This window comes from Belonocnema kinseyi, chromosome 3 (assembly GCF_010883055.1).
Source record: "Belonocnema kinseyi isolate 2016_QV_RU_SX_M_011 chromosome 3, B_treatae_v1, whole genome shotgun sequence".
Taxonomy (NCBI): Eukaryota; Metazoa; Arthropoda; class Insecta; order Hymenoptera; family Cynipidae; genus Belonocnema; species Belonocnema kinseyi.
The window spans coordinates 46554764-46577317 of record NC_046659.1 but is presented as its reverse complement, the minus strand read 5'-3'; the positions used below and the strand labels follow the sequence as shown (position 1 = coordinate 46577317).

Below are 22554 nucleotides of genomic sequence, written 5' to 3'. Positions count from 1 at the left end.
CGGAAAAATATCGAAAGTGTTGTCTCGTATCGGTATCGTATAGAAATTCCGAGACAAAATGCCCAGAAGGGATTTTCCTCGTTCAAAATAGAAGAGAGAGAGTGTGTAGGGATGTCATGTGGGCGGCCGCATATACCGGAAAAAAGAGCTGCGGGGAGGGCTGCGAGGAGCTTAGCCCTTTGGGAGAAGACCTTGAAGGAAAAGAATGATACACATTCTAAAAATCTAAACTCAAGACTAGACCTCTATGGTTTACACTGCCGAAGAAATTTTAAAGCAGTCACTGAGATAGTTATTTGGTTCAATCAAACAAACTGAAACTGGTTTCAGTTCAATTTTTAAATAAAATCGTTTACATGGACAAATAAAAGTTTGTGTCATTTAAACAAAAGTTTTTATTCAAAGAAGTTCTCTTGCTTTTTATTGGTTGAGCAAGAGGCACAGAGATATTCCTCAACTTCTATTTGAAAGAAAACCTATTTTATGTTTTATGTTTGCTTATTTATTTATCTTAAAATTATTGAAGGTTTAAGAGTTATTTAGAAGTTTTAAAATGATTCAAGAATAATTTAAATCTTGCAAATATTGCAATAATATTCAAACAAAAATTACATTTTTAAAGATAGCCAACAACACATTTAGAAGCTTTTCAAACGTTTTGAAAGGTTTCAAGAAAATCATGAATTTTCTTCAGTTTCCTATGCAAATTTTATAATTAATTAAAAAGTTTTTTATTTAAATTCAAAAAAATTTAGAATCCTTTCACATGTTTTAAAAGATTTCAAGACAATAAAAAATTTTCTTAAGTTTTCTAGCAAAATTTAAATTTATTCTTTTTCTTTTTGAAAAATTAATTTGACGAGAATATTCAAAAAAGATTTCAAAGTATTTAAACACATTTACAAACTTTTCATAAGAAGAATGTGAAAGTTTTTTAGGTAATTTTGTCAATTTATCAGTTTTTTTTAAAGAAAAATTCGTATTATTTAAAAAGATTTCAGGAATTTTTCAACGTTTTAAAAATATTTCAAGGTTATTTATGATTTGAAGAGAAAGAAGCAAAACTTTTAATTAAAAACGTACATTTTCTAAGATTTCGGAAAATACTTTTAAATAATTTTGAAAGCTTAAAAGAAAATACAAATATTTTCTCAAAATTCTTGAAAAATTTGAAATAATTTATTATTTTAATAATTATTTGTTAAAGAATATTTAAAAAAATAAAAAAATAATGCTACAAAATGTGAAAGATTTGTGGAAATGGATAGGTGCAATTTTTGTAATTTGTAACAAAAATTCGGGTTAGTTTATAAGATAAGAACTAATTTCAGAATTTTTTGAGAGATTAAAAACATTCTGAAACTTGAAAATGTTGCTGAAAATATATAAAATATTTCATAATTTCTTCCAAATTTCTAAAAGTTCTAAAGTTTGAAACGTCAAACTGACCAATTATTCCTCAGATTTTGCAACGTTGTATAAAATAAAGAAAAGTTCTGTACATTTTTCTAAATTCATTTTTAACGTATGTGCAATCGTTAGATATATTTTTAAGTTTTCTGTGATATCGTAGACAAAAGTTGGATTTATACTTCAAAACCAAACTGGTAATACTGATTAAACTGCTCTCATATATAAAAATGTGTTAATATCTATAATAGGTTATTATTAGAAGATGTTTTATAGTGTTAATCAAATTCAATTTTATTACCTTTTGAGTTTTTTAATTTGCCTATATTAATATTATCTTCACAATTTTTGAAAAAATATGGAGAAATCTAATCACAAATTTATTAATATTCTTATTATCAAAACAACAATAAGAAATTGACATTTTACGGAAAAAATCAGTAAAAGCTTTCTGTCCAAACTTACTCATAATTGACTCTTTTATCAAAGCGTAACTAAAAAGTAACAGCAAATAAGTTAGTGAAAACCGTTTTGATCAAAAATGGGTTTATTTCATACAAAATGCATAACAAATTAATTTCCTATTGTGGTAAAAGTATTGGTTGGAAATATAATTTTATTATCATTCACAATTTTTAATGACATTTTAGTTTAGCGATATTTTTTGAAATTACTATCATTTAATCACAAAAGAAATAACATAAAATCTTTAACTTTTATTTTATCAGGAAAAAATAATTTGTCCGTTATTATCATTTAACATACCCATATTTCGGGAATAAGTTTTTATTTCTGTAACAAATTGAAAATTCCATCTCTAATCGCTATTCAAAGCTGATTTAAAAAATTCATGAAATTGTATCTCCAAATTCTCTGTTGTTTTTGTCGGAACTAGCTGAGTTTTTGACATTAAACTTCATTTACCCCTATGCACGCGGTTCATATCTCCAGAGTAATTTTGTCCATTTGTTTTAACTGAAACATTACATTTTTATCGCATTCTGCAGACGAGCATGCTCCAGTTTTAGGTAAGTGTCACTCTGAGATTGTCAACTTCAACATCCACTTCATCAGACGTCGATAAATTTTTGTAATAAAACTGTTTTGACTTAAATTGAGCAATACTTTATCTCGGAAGTGGATACTTGCTTCATATTTTAACGATGATTTCGATTTTACAGTCTCCTTTTTCTGTTTCAAAACATTTCTATTTTGTTGCTTATCCAGTTCTGTACTGACACCTTCCGTTTTTGTAATTTAGACAGTTTTTTAAAATTAATAAAAAAAATTGAGTTAGTTTAAGAGACATGTAGAAATTTTAGAAGTTTTGAAGCTTAAAAATCTGAAAGAGAATATTCTTCGCGTTCTTAACATTCAAAATTTATGAAATTTTTTGTTCATTGTTTTCTAATCTAAAAACAGTGCAAAAACATAATAATATGATACATTGAAAATAATGCAGTTATAACATAAATATCGAAAATATATTTCGTTCCTTTGAAAATTGAGACTTAGAATTACAAGAAAAGGTTCTTGGTACTCAGGTAGTTGAAATTCGTCACCATTCCCCTTCTACTGTTGTTTCGTAGGAATCCACTATCTGACTGTCTACTCTTCGAATCCATAGACTATACGAGCGATATATTGCTTCTCCGATACCAAAACGATACGAGACAAAACCGAGACTGGATTTTTAAAAACCGATATCGAAACAGTCTCGTATCGAACGGCATCACTAGGTGCACTCAATCCTGCACACTGTTCGACCCTGCACTCTTGACAGGGGCGATGTCAATGTCACTATCGAAATCCTCTTAGTAAATATTCTTTCAAAAATGAAAAGGCGAAAAGAAAAAATCAAACTTACGATGACATATATGTGATGATGATGCCGAAGCCACGAAGAATATCATTCTAGAAAAATCGCGTAAGAAATACAGTCGCACGTATATCGTTTTTATGCAATGGAGTAAATGCTCTTTTTCTGGTTAGTTTAAATTTACAAATGGGTTGGGCAGTTTTCACTGCCATACACTACCTTTTTGTTAAAATCTGTAGCTGCTTAACTGCCTTTTTGTTTTTATTGAAAATTTAACTATTCCAATTCTTGTTGAAAATTGATATTTGTCAGTTGAAAATTCAACTATTTGTTTAAAAAATTATATTTTTTGTCAGAAAATATAACTATTGGGTTAAGAGTCTCTTTTTTTGGTTGAAAATTAATTTTTTCAGCCGAAAATTTAAACACTCGCTTACCACCATGCAATGTCGAAATGAGATACTCTGCCTCTCTCAACGTCCTCCGAAACCGAATTACCCGCGCAGTACTTGGACAATGTCGTTTGCGCCACGTACGACACGGGCACGTGCCTGACAGCCACGGCGCGTATCCCACTAGATGCACAATGTACTATTCTTCTCACATCGAAAATGTACGTTTCAGATTATTTCCTATTATTTTTACATAAAAATGGCCATAATAATATTATAAAATATGATACCTGTTCGAGTTTTCTCCAATCAGCACATTTAGCTTGCGGAACCGAGATCTTATTTACAATAAGAGGGGAAAGTCGATGAATATGCTTCAAGCAGACTTTCAAGCTATCTGCAACGGTTTGATTACCAGGAATCAGACAAAATGCAATTACCTGTTGCCTCTTTTCTAGAATTTGAATGTTCGTTGTCGGATGATGAAGAATTTTCCTAAATTGAGAAGAAAATTACAGTTTTTAGTGAGAAATTGAGCAAATGTTCCCTTTTCAATTCGACTTATGTATGACTCGGGGTTGAGTAAATATATAGCATAGTAGAACAGGTGGGTGTTGTGTTGCCTTGCCATAGAGCCTGAGATCCAAGCCGCGATTGGCAATTATTGAACAGGGAAAAGAGGCTGATTGTGTGCTTTTTAAGTGAGTCGCTTCCAAATTTGAAGAAGCTAGGATGATCCCTCTTATGCACAATATCTAAAGCCTTGTAGCTATCTTCGTCCATCATCATCAGATCAGCCCTACAATTAATCGAAATTATTATATGATATATAACACTAACTACTAAATTATAACTAAACTACTAAGACGAGATTTGTGAAATTAAGTTGGAGGTTTACAAAGAAATGTAGCTGATATTAATGAACATGGCTTGTTCCAAATGGCCTAGAGAAATCCTGTGCCATTCTCTATCTAGATATTTTAAAAGTAGTCCCAAGGCGTGAATCATGGATCGAGAACTGAAATTGAGAAATGAACTGAGATACGTCTTTCGCTCTTCATAAGTCACATTTCGAGGTTCTCCTTCAATTTTCAGACTCTGAACTCTAGAGAAGCAATGGTCGAACGAGTTCTCAGATTTTGGCATCAGTTTGAAAGCACATGTGGCGGGAATTTGACTGGAGGGTGCTGATACCTCTTGAGTATCTGATTTTTGTAGCAAAGAGTCTCCAATCGTTATGAGTTTCATGGTTTCGAGAAAGCTCTCTGCTAATCCTCCAATAGTAATTAGAGAATGGGGGTTTATCTGTCTGCAGAGGGTCTTGGCAATTCCAAAAGTGCAGTTTTCGATAACGTCGTCCATAACAAAAAGCTCGGATGTTGTAACATTGTAGTAAGCTGCTCCCAAGTGTTCGTTTTGCCAGACTATGGACAGAACCACCTGAGGTTGGTTGAAAAAAGGGAATTTTTTATTTATCACTGAATTTAATTAATAACTTGGCAATTTAATTAATTAGTTTTCAAGGGATGGGAACCTTGATCATAATAAATATAATAGATAAATTGTCTCTAAAAGCTGTTCAACATTAACAGATTAAAAATAATGAATAAAATAATAAATAATAATAATATAATCAAACAATCTCACACAAATTTAAATACTGACATTTTCTCGATCCTCATACAAAGACTCACTGCATGAGATTTTGTTGGCATTAACAGCTGGAATAACAGTTGGATCTAGTTCATGATTATCTACTGCCACATCTGCTGGAAGAACTTCCTCATCGTCTGAACTGTCTTCATATAATAGAGCTTCGAATTGTGTCCTCCTTTAATAATAATTTTTGATTATAATTGATTGAAATAACACATTCTTTTATAACTGAAATTGAAGTAATATATTCTAAAGGTTTTATTTGTATTAAATTCAAAATAATTTGTCATTCTTATAAATCATGAATCAGGATTTAATTTTATAAAATAATGTACTAACATTTATTTTCGTAAAATATACGTAATTCAATTAATAAAATTTTAGACAAATGAGAAAAAAATTTAAATTTTGTAATATTTATATATGAGTAATTCTCCGGCAAAGTGTAAATTTACACTTATGGTTTGTTACTCCATTTTTGGAGTCTAGGGGACTCACGTGTAATCCAGGGGGCTTGAAAGTTCTGAGTCTAATTGTAGTACTATAGGACTTTATTGTAGGTACAAAAGCATAAATCACGATGTTGCATGGTTAGCAAAATATGCGTGGTGGTAGTTGGTACACTTTGGTGTACAGAATATTCATCAATGAAATGTTGTAGGGTCATTACAAAACCTAAGAAAGATTGTAACCAACAAATTCGATAAATAATTTGAGAAGTTTGACGATGGTGGTAAGCATTTCTAAACAACATATGTCCTTTTTATAACAGTGCCCCGTGCTAAAATCATTTATTGTATCTCGGCGGAAAGTGCTACTCTCTCAACGAAATGCACTCTAACTTGTGTAAAAGTACACTAGACAATTTTAGAAATTCTCTAAAGAGAAAAAATGGCCATTATTTAAATGATGTTATTTCTCGAGATACATTTTCGAACCAGCACGAGTCTGCGGACTCTCGAGAGCAACTAAAATTGTCACTTGTTTAACCCCGAAAAACGGGATTGGATAGTAGGTTAGGATAAATCGATTATCGAAATCTCGATAAATTTCTTGTTTGAGCGTGATGCGATTAACCTCATTTCTTGGTCTCCGAATTGCTGGTTAAAATGTGTCAGTCTGTTCAGAAATTAAAAATCGTTCCAAAGTGCTCCATCGCTCATTTCTAAATTAATTGAACGATCTCCGCATGTTTAATTTCAATTAATTGTCACCTAAAATTAAAAGAAAATGCCTGATGAGACACATGGACGAGCAGTCATCAGAACCTACTCCCCAGGAGTGAAACCGTCCCAGGCGACCCTGTGACACAAGACATAAGGTACAAATTCATCACATACAGAATAAGTAACATCCCACCAAAAATAAACATAGTGGGTTCAATCACGAGATTGACTATAATAAATAATGGACTATAATAGCACTCAGCAACAGTGCAGGCCAGTTCGTCCTATGAGTTATATATCCAATGTCCATGCTCTCCGCGGACCCACCATCCCGCTCGAAGGACCAAATAATCTTATTAAATTAATGAGGGCTGACGTGCGAAAGCGAGGGAGAAAAGTATTGTCACTTTAAAGTTTATAAAATAAGATGCTAAATTAAAATGGCAACAAAAAAACAGATTATTTATAGGGTTAGTCGACAATCTACTAGCGGTTATTAACCCCCTACTGCCCTTAAAACTTTCTTTTTTTCTGAATTTTGAGATATTTAGACATATTATTCCTATGGCAGAGTGTATACAAAACTAAAATTCTAGCTCATTACCGTCCTGACTTTCATGTAAATCCTTGCCTTAAAAATTGTTGTTCGTCTCAAAGTCATATTTAAAAAAACTCAAGTCTTTCAAACGTTACATATATGTCACTGTGGGCAATAGAGGGTTAATATCTCTTGATGCAATCCAATTTTAATTATGATTCGAATCTCAACTCGCAAGTCCAGTCAGATATACCCCATAAAAAAATATTTATTTATTTTTGAAAAATTAGTCTAGATGTAGGCTCCGGGATCTACAACCGCGATCCGTCCCCAAAAGATTGATCCCGATGCAACCGGAGGACTATGCCATACGACTCATTACTTTCTACAACACTAGAAGACGATCAAATCCGGAAAATCCCTTTAATATAATCCAGAAGGGAAAGGCACGAGACAATGTTTATTAATCACCTATTACTTCACTTCAGTTAAGAACACTTTACGTTAGAGGAAGCATTACGCCTTTTTCATTCAGGGGTCGTAACCTGAACCGAAAATCAACATCACACCAAGAAACGCTGCGAGTCGAATCGTGTCCCAAAAAGTGACGACAAGTGGCCAGCACGAAAGTCGCAACGCAAATGGAAAGAGAGAAAGCTGGATACTGCCCAGCCAATCTGAGCGAGCCGCCATAACAACATACCGCTTCAAGCCCCCTGTGGCAAGGTCTCCATTGACGTACAATAAGAAAAGAAACCTGGTGGAACAATAGCGTCAGGGACGAGCTACCAAATGATTACATATCTTATTAGGAAAAGTACATTTTTAACCGTTTGGCGAAACTAGGAGATTCTCAACGATCATTAAAATACCACCCGAGAGAAGCGAGCCTAGTAAGCATGTGCGTAGGGAATTGACTAGTCCCCCACTTTATTAACACATTACTTTCTTCACACACCACGAAGGGGAATGCAATTTCGAGGCATTGCGCAAAACAGCAAATGTGGTCGGTTCCACGGTCGATTGATGCAATCACGAAAATGTGGGCTTAAAAGTACTCCATGGTTCGCACCCAGCACTTTGACCAGCTCATTGGAGGGTCTATTGTTCTGCCCCAGTCGAGTCCTGGCATTGAGATAAAAAGTCTAATATCTCGAAATGTTTGCTTGACTAGTGTGGAAAAGTAAGTTCTATCACACGGACTCATCATCGATCGTGGAACCGATCACTTTTACTGTTTCACGCCAGGGTCCCAATATCGTATTTCCCGCGCGGGTATTAAAGAATTGTAAAAATTTCCAAATTATAAACTTATAGATTTTAATTAAATTGAATTCAACAGGCACAAAAAGTATTAACAAGTACGTTAAGAATTTCTAGTTTATAACCCTGAATGGATTTAATAATGAACAGATCATAATATTATGAGATATTAATTAAAATAAATATATACAATGCCCTTCAGCCTATCGCGACTTCCCACGCTCGCTTAGATCCCACTGCCAACATTTCCAAAAATGTTGACATTCAATGTAAGCTATTCAATAAGTTAGTTTCAATTTATAAATAGCTCTCAATTTTAGACACAGAAATATTTCATAATAATTGGTATATATGGAAACACTTACATGCCTGTATAGAGTTCATACAATTTTTTTCTGCATAGAAGTTTCAACAAACCAGACATTTTTTTAGGCTTGATATTTAAAATTAGCATAAAAACTGTGAATGGTCATTGATACACTCGAACTCCAAAAGTACGAGAAGTTCGGGAATCGGCAACAACAAATATACGACCTTGAAAGGGACTCCCACTACTGCAATGTTTATATTTCGGGGTTAATGCATGAGAATGCACATAGACCTACTAAGCGCACGCGCAACTCGACTTCAAGGCAGCGAGCACTTTCCGGAGCCTGACTCTCACGATCACGACTTCGGTAACAGCGAATGTACCTAACAAAACGGTTCTATTTAAAATGAGAAAGTATAAACTTTTAATATTACATTAATCATACATTATTTAATGAGATTAGCTATTTTTACATTCAATTTTATTTATTTCGTAAGTGAAAATTTGTTGTAACCCTAGATGGGTCCCCTTGATTTTTTACCCTCATCTGGTCCTGTAGGTGCCAAATGTACCCCATTTGGATTCCCTGTGCACAATCTAAAAGCTAAATGTTTAAACAATTAAAAATCGTGAAAACTCGTGAAATTGACTTTTTTTCGCTGTTTCTTTTTAATTATATAATTTCGAAATTTCATACGGTTTATGTTATGATTAGGTTCCTTCTAAAAAAAAATATTTATTTGAACTATTTTGCCCACCTGGTTCAACCGCTTCCGAAGGTCGGGCGCTCTAGCCAATCACAGGCATCGCACCCTACTGAAAATTCCTATATAGGTTCCTATTCTATATGTTTCACCTATAGGAGATGACATAGGATTCTATATAGGATCCTATATAGGTTCCTGTATAGAACCCTCCCTAATGAGGTACCTAATGGTATTTAATAGTACGTATGCCTTTGGTGCATCTGGAGGACCAAAAAAACTTCTGCGCAGCCGTGGGCTTAATATTTTAAGTTTCGTTTTTTGTTTGGATGTTGTAAATGTTACAACTTTGGTGATTTTTTTGCTGTGATTATGTTTTGAAATATAATAAAATAAATATTAGTCTCAAATTTGAGTAAATTTAATAGATTTGAAATACTTTTATTGTACCTTCAAAACCAGTGAACGGTATAAGTATCTCTCAGTGATAGAATCTTTGGAAAATTATATTTATATAAATTAAAATATAATTTTAGCACGAATTTAGGTGTTCAAAAAATGTTCAAAAGTAAATAATCATTCGAAATTTTTAATTTTTATTAACAATTATTTCTCAAATCAAACAAAAAATACACGCGCATTGTACGTGACAATACGATTTAATTTTTTCCGCAGAGCATCTAACGACTAGTAACATTTTCAGGCACACCAACATAACTCTAGTTTTCTTTATCATTCATGTTTTTCACTAAGGATTAAATCATATGGCAGCTATCTCTAATCGACCGTGAAAAAGTGCGTCACATGTTATTTTTTAAAAATTAAAGACGAAATATATGAGTCTTTTTAGAGTAACCAGTGCTGATTTATATTTTTATTTAATTGCTCCAATTATCAGGAAGCTTATAAAGTGGTAATTAATTGGCAATTTCCGTCACTCGTATATGGAATTTTGTAAAAATATGTTTGGTATATTTCTTAGATTATAACCCAGGAAACAAAAATCCATTCACTTGCAGTTGAATGGGTTTTGAGGTTTTCTGAATCGCGTATCTGTCACTGGAATTACAGATAGCCGCCCATAGGTCAGAGTGTGTTTTGAATGAGAAATCAACTTTTTTATTCGACCACGTAATTTTTTTCTCGGACCCATTCAGTAGCGATTATGAATCAGCATTGACCGATAGAGGAACGATAATTTAAATTTTTTTAATTTATCTGCTATATCATCCGAGATTGTACCTTACCGACAGTAGATCAACCCTCCAAACCCTGAAGGCAGAAAATCTACACAATATCGATCAAGTTAAGAATGTTCAATAACAGAAAATGCTTAATGTCTTAATAAGACTAGATGGAAAATAATATTTTTAAATTAAAATTATTTCTTGAAAAAAAGATCCTACTCCATCTTCACTCCATTGGGAATCGAACCACAAAACTTCTAATTTCTGGTCAAGTGCTTTTCCAATTAAGCTATTAGAGGGATCAGAATAAGAACTCTTAATTCAAGAACATAACGCTAATTTTTAGCTAGATGTTAATGGTACAAATAATTCTTTTTAAAATTTTTTAATTTATCTGCTATATCATCAGAGATTGTACCTTACCGACAGTAGATCAACCCTCCAAACCATAAAGGCAGAAAATCTACACAATATCGATCAAGTTAAGAATCTTCAATAACAGAAAATGCTTAAAGTCTTGATAAGACTAGACGGAAAATAATATTTTTAAATTAAAATTATTTCTTGAAAAAAGATCCTACTCCATCTTCACTCCATTGGGAATCGAACCACAAAACTTCTGATTTCCGGTCAGGTGCTTTTCCAATTAAGCTATTAGAGGGATCAGAATAAGAACTCTTAATTCAAGAACATAACGCTAATTTTTAGCTAGGTGTTAATGGTACAAATAATTATTTTAAATTTTTAAAATTTTTCTGCTATATCATCAGAGATTGTACCTTACCGACAGTAAATCAACCCTCCAAACCATGAAGGCAGAAAATCTACATAATATCGATCAAGTTAAGAATCTTCAATAACAGAAAATGCTTAACGTCTTAATAAGACTAGATGGAAATAATATTTTTAAATTAAAATTATTTCTTGAAAAAAAGATCCTACTCCATCTTCACTCCATTGGGAATCGAACCACAAAACTTCTGATTTCCGGTCAGGTGCTTTTCCAATTAAGCTATTAGAGGGATCAGAATATGAACTCTTAATTCAAGAACAGTCTTATTAAGACGTAAAGCATTTTCTGTTATTGAAGATTCTTAACTTGATCGATATTGTGTAGATTTTCTGCCTTCATGGTTTGGAGGGTTGATCTACTGTCGGCAAGGTACAATCTCTGATGATATAGCAGATAAATTTAAAAAATTTTGAATAATTATTTGTACCATTAACACCTAGCTAAAAATTAGCGTTATGTTCTTGAATTAAGAGTTCTTATTCTGATCCCTCTAATAGCTTAATTGGAAAAGCACCTGACCGGAAATCAGAAGTTTTGTGGTTCAATTCCCAATGGAGTGAAGATGGAGTAGTCTCTTTTTTTTCAAGAAATAATTTTAATAGAGGAACGATCGTTCTGAGAGAAAATTATTAATTTAAATAAAACAAATTTAATTGAAATATTTTTTATTATTTATTAAAAAATAGTTTGATGGACAACTTTTAAGAAAATCCTGGCATACATGTAGTTTACTTTTACTTACAGACTATTTATTTTCAGGCATTTTTTTCGATTTTGTTGAACTTTTTTCACATATTTGCATCAGACCAGTTTAGAGTATTAAAAATTTATTTATATATTTTACACATCATAAGCTGAATTTGTTCTTTTAATTTACGTTTATGAAAACTCGTTATTACTAAAAGTGAAAAGTGAATGTTACAATCTGTAGGTTATATAACACGTGGACTCTCTTCAGCCATTAGCATGTGCACTGAATAAGTTGAATAGCACTGGAGCTTAATTCAGTGTACATTTTATAATGCCTGTACAGGATAATCTATTGAAACCATTGTAAAAAGAGAATTGAAACTAAATAATTATAGAATTTAAAAATAAATTGTTGCATCAATTATAATATATTACAATATTATTTAATTTCAATTTCTTTAACTTTTTATTAATCAGCATTGTCCTATTCAAATTTATCACTTCATACTTCTCATTCGAAACAATTAATGCTTTAAAATTTTAATCTGCATATTCCACTCAGTCGAACTCAACCTGGGGTAACCTACATTTGGCAGATTCACGCTTCTTGAACATTGCTACGTGCGCATCGTATTTTTATCAGTGGGCTTGATCTTTTAAAAACTCCATTTCATATTGAATCTCAACGCATTCATATGCACATTAATGAATCGTAGAATACTCATAGTTATTATTTCAGGTTTGTCAGTCTCATTCAACTCTATTCACTCAACATTTTGACGAATGTGGAATGGCAGATTTAAAGCACCACGCACAGGTGGCCGATTAAAAATGTGGCCAACCGATTACATTTTCATTCTTTTAATCTGCAAATGACCAATACGCAATTCAAACCGACTCGCTTTCTATCGGTTCTTTTTTCCTGGGAATGCCGGTTGTCGCAGGAGGATATCAACATGGCCCGAGCTGTTGGGTCAGAGTAATTTCTGGGGACAGACATTTCTTATCATTTTCTACAGACTACTGGGCCCTCGTTACATTATATGTTGAGCGTGTAAATACTCCACTATTGTTACTTGCGAATTATAAAACATGTTTCTGCAAACGTACTGCTTTCCTTATTTAAACAATTTAATTATCTACTACTATAAAAAGACATAAAACGAGATATATTTCCCACAATATTATGTACAATATACATCTAAAAAAATGTATGTATTCAAAAGAGATGTCTCTGAAATAATTACTTTTAAATAATGCAGTTTTTATTATTTTCTTATTAGACACATTTATAGAATAATGTACAGGAATCTTCAAATTCACATTTTTATAGGTTAAAAAAAATGCTAATAAACCAATCAATCCCGTTTCATTGGGCGAGCTACATATTTTGCACGCAAAACAATTCTGATCAATTCCGTTTCGTTCATTACCTTTTTTTACTACACACTAATCGCATTCGAATCGTTTTCGTAGTCGCTTAGGTCATTCCAATCACACTCGTGTCACTTTTCGACGTTCTTAAGCATTGAAATGATATTTTCAAATATACGATAGAAAACCAATGGAAACGTTTCCATTGCAATCAATTCGAACCTTTTTACCAGGCCCGGTAAGAAGGAGCGAATTGAATTGAAAAATATGTGTACACATATCGTAAAATTTCAACCGTTTTTAATGCGTAATCGGTCGTATATTTGAAATATTCGTTTTAATACCTTTTATGGGGAAAGTATTGTCTCATTTCAATTCTATTTAATGTGATCAAAATTTCAATTAAAAAGTGTATACATTACTATATTTTTACTATATATTTTACTATATATTTATTCACATTTGAACAGTAAATTGTGTAAGTTTGAATCCAAAATCTTTACTATAATGCGTATGGCGCCACTCCGAAAACACCTATGTCAAAAAAAAGTGTGTCCATGGCCGGCATGATTCCGCGCGAACGGCTTATTTAAAATCAAAAACCAAACGGCATTTTAATCTGTGAAGATGTGGCCATCGCCTGAATTAAGATATTTTGAAAATATTAAAAAATGAGTAATTGACACGGGTTTGAACTTTTTTCATATTTGCCATTGAATTACGTAGCTCACCTCGAAGTTGAACTCAATGGAATGCTATCTGCCGATTACAAATTTCGAACAGATGAATAGTATTTAATTGCGTAAAAAAAATCCGGTAACTGAACTCAATTTAATTACTTTTGTAGAGTTATTATGTACATAAAACTAATGATATTGAATCGTTTTAAAATTGGATACCAATTTAATACGTTCTGATGAGTGAAACGTCGGAGGTTACAATTCAAACTGTATATCCTATTTCAAAATCACATTTGTGACAGATTTGTTTAAATAATTGTTAGTATTATAATAAAATAATAATTAAATAATTAATAAAATTATAATTTATTTTGAATAATATAATAACGATATATGTAGTTAGTAGACATAACATTATTTTTAATGATAAATAAAATTGCTCTGAATAACAAAAATTTTATACCCAAAGACCGGACTATGAGAACCCGAAGGACTTTAGTGCTCTAAATACGAATTCGTTGTCTAAATTTTTCCTTTATGTCTGGTTTTTGAGATAGCCTACCCTAAAAGTGTAAAAATGTCTATGTTGAGCTACATTTCGGGTAATGTAATACGATCATCAATTTTTTGTTCTTAAAACTGCTAACGCCATCGGTTAGTACTCCTTTTTATCTTCCATTTCCATTTTTGAGCATCTCAAAATGATTTTTTCAACATATTGCACATTAACCATTTCAGTTCCACAATGAAAAACTAGCAAAGAAGGCATTGATAAGCTTAAATGGGTATTGTGCGATATCTCGGAGAAAAAAATTGTTCGGGATGATCAAAAATGGAAATGGAAGATAAAAAGGAGTACTAAACAATTGTAATAGCAGTTTATAGAAAAAATTGCTGATCATGTTATATCGCACTAAACGTGTCTAAAAGTAGACTTTTTTGCATATTTAGGCTAGGATATCTCAAAAACCTGACGCATAGGAAAAATGTAGACAACGCATTCATTTTTAGGACACGAAAATCCTTTAGGGTCACTTAGATCGGTCTTTGGGGGCAAAAAAAGATTGTATATTATAAACGCAAAATAAATCCAAATTTTTGTAATATAAGTGGTAGGGTTTGAAAAGATGTATACATTAATGTATTAAAAGTATGGGGCATAAAGCTCTAAATGGCCCTAATCAGACTAAAATAATTTTTTCTTCTAATAAATCGCCATTTTCCATTATAGATTTCAAATCTACTCTGCAAAATAAACAAAATTTTTACTTGCACATTTTTGGCTAAACATCTTCTAAAATGTCCAAAATAGCATTTAAGGGTATTATAATTTGGAAAATATATAAGATTTTGGGTCTTTTATAATGCATATATTTGAAAAAACCAAGTACAAAATATTTTCATTTTTAAGTGTATATTTGAAACCCACAAAAAAAAGTAATGTCATTAGAGAAACATTTTTTTGAGCTAGATTATGTATACATAGGGCCCAATACTCCTACAGTGTGAACACACTACTGTATTGATCTCTCGAAAATTCATTTTGAAAACATTGTATCATAAATTTATAACAAAAATGTGTAAAGTTACAAATATTAAGTGCTAGAATAATAAATAAATATTAAATTAATAAGATAAATTAAATTTCTTTGTAAACATTTTGTTTCACAAATGTAAGCTAATCACTTCTTTGAAATTTTCAGCTATTGCAGGCGATGATATTCCCGAAGGAATCGGTTTATCGAGAAAAGAAATTTTTCTTCTAATAAAACACCAATTTTGAAATAAATCCAATGTTCATTTAGCATATTCGTCCGCCATATTGGATCTGCCATTTTGTTTTTCAAATTTTGAATTCACCCTAGTAGCACGGAACATTCCGGGAACGTTACAGAGGAACGTCCCTACCGATGAAAACGCACTGAAAAAGCGAAGAAAACGCACTTGTCAGTGTGTACTCAATGCTATTTCTTCAGCACTACCTGTACCGCTAGTTTTCTATAATTGGGTCCCCCTTCAAGTGTCCATTTAAATTTTTTAAAGGCTTTTTTCACCCAATAAATCTAGCCTGTGAGGTCTTTGAAAAGGTCTGTCAGTAGTGTATACTGTAGTGTTAGTGAAAATTGCTGTGTCTATGTCAATGCGACTAGGCTACTAAGTAGACCAGCTGAAAAGGATTAAAAATAAAAATTTGAAATTATCTACGAGAAGATTAGAAATTCAGACTCTACGGGTTTCGATTATTATCTATCTTTCTTTTGGATGTTTAAAATTGGAGTCAATATAACGTATCTCGCAAATGGAATGAAATACGCCAAAACAGACATTTTTTAATTCAACTTCCAAGTAGTATATTAGCATATAAGTTATAATTATAAATACGTATAATGAGAAAATTCACAAATTAAACAAAAGTGTTAATAATTTGAAGAAAATTCTAAAACGGGAGACGGTTTGGTTGCGGCAAGGTACTGTAAATAACTATGCCCGACCGGTACGTGATGAATACAATAGGAACATTATATGACCGTCCCTTCACTTCTCAGTGCGTTTTCGGTGCTGAAAATCGGCACAAACAACCACTGAAAACGCACTGGCGGTCCAGTGCCGTTCGCCAGTGGGTTTCAGTGCTTTTTCATCGACAGGGCCGATACTAATTCCTAAGCGCCATGCAAATCAATCAAATTTAGCCAAATAATTTTTTTTTAATTAACCCACAAAAAAGTGTAGAGGGACGTCCGTTAGCATGTACGCTATCATTTCCCAAATTTTAAAGACAAAATATTTATTATTCTAGAAAAAAAAGCCGGGGGAACCTAAAACTGCTAAAGTCGATAATAAGTACACATGCCCTTAAAAAAATAATGAAGCGAGCGCATTGCTAAGCAATTTCTTATGGACTTTAACATACAAAAACCTCTATATTTCTTTAAGTGTGAATTATTCATATAAATTATTGTCATAAAATAATGAAATTTAGGACGCTTAATATTCAAGCTATAATGAGCATCCCCAAAAATGTGTTTATTAAAAAACTAAGTAGCAGTCATCTTTTTTCAACTATAACAAAAATTATGGGTTTTGACTAAAAAGGCCGAAAATTGAGGGCCGGGGTGCAACGACCGGGCGAACGCTCTAAACGGGTAAAACTATTGTCCACGTGAAGAAAGTAGAAATGGTAAATTTTGTTTCGAATTTTAATTTTTCAAACATACATTATAATAGGAAATTTAATTGCGCATCTTTTTTCCCTTGTGAAAAAAGTTTCAGCTTTTTTAGTTTTTGAAATAAATAGAAAAAACGATTTTTTCACCAAACCAAAATTCAACTTCTAAACTGAGAAGTTTAGAAGTTGAAATATTTCCATTGAAGGAAGTTCATAATCTTTTTCCGTCACGTCATAAAAATTGTTCATTGATACTTTCCAGCGCTTGGGGAGTCGAGCGAATTTTGAGCCAGAAAGAAGTTCCAGCGACAAAGTTGTTTAGTAAGGGATAAAAAAGTTTTTTGGAAAATATTACTTCGATTAATTCAATTGTTTAAAAACTATGATTATTTTACTTCGAGTGCGGTCGGTGCTCGCGCGTAGCCAAGAGCGTCTCCCGCGTCTTCGCTCGGATAATCGAATTCGATCGACATCTCGTTGAAAGTACACAATGAAAATTAAACAAGTACTAGAAATAATGGTTTCTTATCAATATATTATACTTTAATCTTTAGGCTTATTGAAAAATGATGATAGAAATTCTTGCAAAACAAATTTAAAATATAGGAAACTGTAATCTTCAAGCCTAACTTTTATAGTGCATTCTGCTATGTTGACAAAACAATGTAAAAAAATGGTCATTTCTGCTTCGTTCTTTGAATAGTGCACATTTAAAGATGTCTTCCAAGACAAATAGTATGTCAAGCATTTTAATTTCTTTTTCGATTTCAAACCTCCTCTTTTCTCGGACTCTAATGCGCGTTTAAACAGTTGAAAATTAACTTTTATTATATTTAATATTTATGCTAATTAAAAATACTCGATTATTTTTATATTTTAATGTTCTTTATTTCTGTCTTCCTCAACTTTTCCATTTCTTACAACTATGTCTTGGAAGAATTTTTCGTAAAAATACTTTCCAGACTGATTTTAATACTTTAACAAGCATTTTAAATCTTTCAGTTTTTCTTTAGTGATTCCAGTGTATTTCCGTTTAGGACACTCTAGTAGTTTGTCAAATTGAGATGCCATTTGAAGTTGAAACTTTTTTGGAGTACCGTCATACATTTCGTAAACTTCAACTGACATGTTCGAAGTGTACACTATTTTTACCGTGTTTCGTATTTGAAAACCTTTCGGTGTCAGCTTGCCTACGTTTTCGAACGCGATATCAAAATCTTTCGTTGTTTCCAAATCGTCAATCATGATAAATTTTGGATTTTTCGCTGTCCTGATCATTTCGATATATTCGATAGGTGTTTCGACTACTTATTACTTTTTTTCGTCCATACTGTCCAAAATTGCGATCGCACTCACCATAAGAATGATCTTTGACAGGGAACAGGTGTTGAATTTCGAGTTGAAAACGGTTGGATAAAAGGGACATAAATGAAAAAAAAAATTGACACAAAGACGGGAAAAACCAAAGATTATTATTAAGTCTTGAAAGAACTCTTTAAGTGTGCACTATTCAAAGATCGAAGCAGAAATGACCATTTTGTTTATATTTTGAACATTGTATATTTCATTCAAGATCTCAGATACACAGCTTTGTTTACATCGTTTTGTCAACATAGCAGAATGCACTATAAAAGGTAGACTTTAATGATAAAAGTTTCCTATATTTTAAATCTGCTTTGAAAGAATTTTTATCATCATTTTTCAATGAGCCTAAAGAGTAAAGTATAATATATTGATAAGAAAACATTATTTCTAGTACTTATTTCATTTTCATTGTGTAGTTTCAACGAGCTGTCGATTGAATTCGATTATCCAAGCGGAGACGCGGGAGACACTTTTGGCTACGCGCGAGCACCAACCGCACTCGAAGTAAAACAATCATAGTTTTTAAACCGTTGCATTAATCAAAGTAATATTTTCCAAAAAACTTTATTATTTCTTACTGAACAACTCTGTCGCTGAAACTTCTTTCTAGCTTAAAATTCGCTCGACTCCCCAAGCACTGGTTGGTATCACACAGAAAAAACTAAGAATAAACTTTGTTGCAGGAAATTTTTTAGAACAATAAAGTTTTGTTTAGCCAACTTCGCGTCTTTAAGAAAAAAAGTGTTTGTCATGGAAAAATAAAAGAAAGTTTAACCGATATTTGTGTAAAGTTTATCCTGTGAAGTTAATTTATATTGCAGAGAATCTAACCTTCACAGTTACTCTTAGAACAGTGCAAAGCGCAATCGCTGTAAATTTCGTTACAAAATTCCCAAAATTGAGTGACTGGGCACGAGTTGAAGTCAAAATAGAAATTAAATTTTGGTTTGGTGAAAAAATCGTTTTTTCCAGCCCCATGGAACTCTGAGTTGAAAATGTCCAATGTGTTAACGGTGGCCGTGTGGTGGCGCCAGCTATGCAGTTGGCCTATGATCGTTGCAAATGCATGGCAAAATCAAAGATCTTTGATAAAATAATAACATTTAATTTAATAACACAGTAAAAGTAGTTTACTGACAGTGTTAAATAATCTTTGAGTTTTTTAAGTGATGTTCGCGACATTTTTCATTTTCTAAGTGAAAAAAAAAACTGAAAAAACTGCTTTTAGATCATATATTCGCAGTGTTGAAATTTTGAATAAAAATGGTAAAGTGCGTTTGTTTTGACTAAAGCAAGATAAAAATGTAATCGGGAGCAGGACAAAGCTAATAAAATTCAATTTTATAAAGCACCAAATGATGAAAATATTGTTAAAGAAGGGCAAAAGCTATTTCAAGTGATGATATCAAACTTAAGTGATGTGGCAACCTGTTACTATAAAGTGTTTAGATATATCTTCTTGTTTTTAAAGTTTTGCTCTTTTTAAAAATATTAATTTATTGCTAATAATAATTGTGAATAATGGGCATTATTTAATATAATCCAAATCAACGTCTTCATATTTTAGATTATACAAAAATTATATCTTAACATATTTAAAAATTTTCAAGTTTCGAAAAATGAACTAAAATTATACATTGCAAACATATTTAATTGATTTTAATTAATTTGTTTAAAAATTTTCTTTTCGGCATAACTCTTATCAGAATATTAGTCCAGGAACTCGCGACAATTCTATGGACGTCATTTTAGTACTCACGAAAATTTCAGATTCTTTTGTTTTCATAGTCAACAGTTCGAAACCCGTTGACTGGCAGCTTCTCGGCAGCTTCTCGGCAGTGCCAAAGTTGACTGGCATGCTGTCAAACATGTCAAAAATTCGAGTGAAAAGAGACGTCATTTTAGTACTCTTGCAACCCATTGGGAATGATTGTTTGAATGCTAAAAACTAACAAAAAATCTGACTGGCAGCTTCTCGCTGGAGCCAAAGTTGACTGGCAAGCTGTCAAGCATAAAAAATTCGAATGAAAAGACGTTATTTTAGTGCTCTTGAAATACATTGGAAATGATTGTTTGATTGCTAAGAACTAACAAAAAATTAGACTGGCGTTCTTTAAAAATGATTTATAAAATCGAAGAAAATCTTTTATTGTTAATTAAAATTAATTTTGGAAAAGAACTCGAGTTGAACTTTTCAAATAAATATTTCAACATTTTCATTGTTTATTTAATAATAGTTTTTAGGCTTTAAATTTGTTCTGACTCTAGGTAATAGTTGCAACTATTATTTAATCCTAATGCTGTAGGGTTTATTTTATTCCTTAAAATATTCTCTGCAAATCTCATTGGTACGTTTTTATTTAAAAACTTTTATTTAGGGATTATAAAATCGTAATTTTTGTAATCAATAGGTCTTCACAAATAAATTTTTTTAAATAAAAACGTACCACTGAGAGTCGCAGAGAATATTTTAATGAATACAATATAAGCGTTACAGCATTAGAATTAAATGAGAATTGCAAGTTTTACCTAAAGAGAAAAAGAAAAACATCCAACTCTAAATAGTTATTGTCAAATAAAGAAAACCCGAAATATTTGAAGTCTACCTCGAGTTATTTTCCAAAATTAGTCATAATTAACATTAACATACTTTTCTCGATTTAAAAAATCATTTCTAACCAAGTTCATTTATTGAACTTTAAATAACGTATGATAATAGTAACAGATAATAATAATATTGATAAATAATTAATAATAATACATTTAATAATGAATAATAATACGTTTAATAATAAATAAGGAAACCAAATGCGTTTATTAAAACACATAACATGTTTATTATAATATTTGAAGATCAGAAATGAATTTAAATTAATAAATAAAAAATATTAGAATATATTCGAATATTAGAATTCGCTCCCGAGTTTCATAGGTAGGCACTGGCTGAGGAGAGCGAACGTCCCCTTCCACTCCACGGACTACGGATGTATCCTCTTGTATTACACCCTCTCAAGCAATGTCCAACCCTACTTTCCTTCATCCTTCCTAGTTCAGTGATATCTGAAATTGTATTGGAAATATGTTTGTATATTGGTATAGGTACGTCCTTTTTAATTTTTAATTATTAATTATACTTTTACTTTTTGAGTCCGCCACAATAACGTGATACTAGTTCACCAAAGGTCAATCTAGAAAGTTCTTTGGACTGACACATTTTAGTTTGTTTTAAAACAAATGAATGCTTGCGTTTCGATTCACATTAATGAAATTTGTTAGGCAAATGAAAACTGTTACATTTAATTTGGGTTTGATGTTGAATCTCTTTCAAAACTTCAGTGAAATGGAAAACATTTCGACAATTTCAAAATTTCGAAAACACACGACAGTGTATCTCTAAAGAAAAGGCGGCAGAGAGAAGAACGGGGGAGAAAAGGGCTGGACATTGGTTGGCTTACTGACGTAGTCCGTGCAGTGGAAGGGGACGTTTGCTCCCCTCAGCCGGTGGCTGCCTGTGAAGGTCGGGAGCGAAAAGTCAATCCCCCATTATATCATATAATATAAAATTTAAACTATTTTCTTTTCAGATATTTAAAAATTACACAAATAATTATATATCTAATTTAATTGCGCATGATAATAATCGGTTGTGGTTAGTAGGAATGCACTGGGATTTACGTCTAAAAGCAGTGAATATTAGGGGAGCGGTGGGTAATGTGGCGCATCCTCATTTGAAGAAATTGATTGATTTATAGCGAGAGATATTTACTGAACTGTATTTTTTTATGTGTAATGTTTTGTATGGTGAAAAAAATTTGCTCAAGAAAGCTAATCACTCAATTCTATTACTTATATCTTCAGAATTTTAAATATTGAAAAAATTCGAAATAAAATCTAGATTCCTAAGAAATCTGAAGGGGTAAACGTAGAACAGGTGCAAAATATACAAAGGTGGAAGCCTGGGTCTCACTACCTGAGTCCAAAGTGAGTTACTTACTGCTCCGCCCACTAACCAGGAATCCCCTGAGAGTACAAAGGAGCAAA

At 32.0% G+C, this 22554-nt stretch overlaps 1 protein-coding gene across 7 annotated transcripts in view; it reads right to left on the bottom strand.

Moving 5' to 3' along the window:
• Positions 1-22554, bottom strand: part of LOC117170150 (mutS protein homolog 5-like) — a 52331-nt gene that overhangs the window by 18184 nt on the left and 11593 nt on the right. For 6 of the 7 annotated variants that reach the window (XM_033356703.1, XM_033356704.1, XM_033356709.1 and 3 more), the window contains 4 exons: positions 5287-5452; positions 4520-5061; positions 4250-4420; positions 3912-4116 (listed from right to left, as the gene is read on the bottom strand). In XM_033356703.1, the coding sequence (XP_033212594.1) occupies positions 3912-4116; positions 4250-4420; positions 4520-5061; positions 5287-5452 (1084 nt within the window). Of the gene's footprint in view, positions 1-3911; positions 4117-4249; positions 4421-4519; positions 5062-5286; positions 5453-22554 lie in introns of those variants that run through there. The other variant, XM_033356710.1, reaches the window with a different exon arrangement.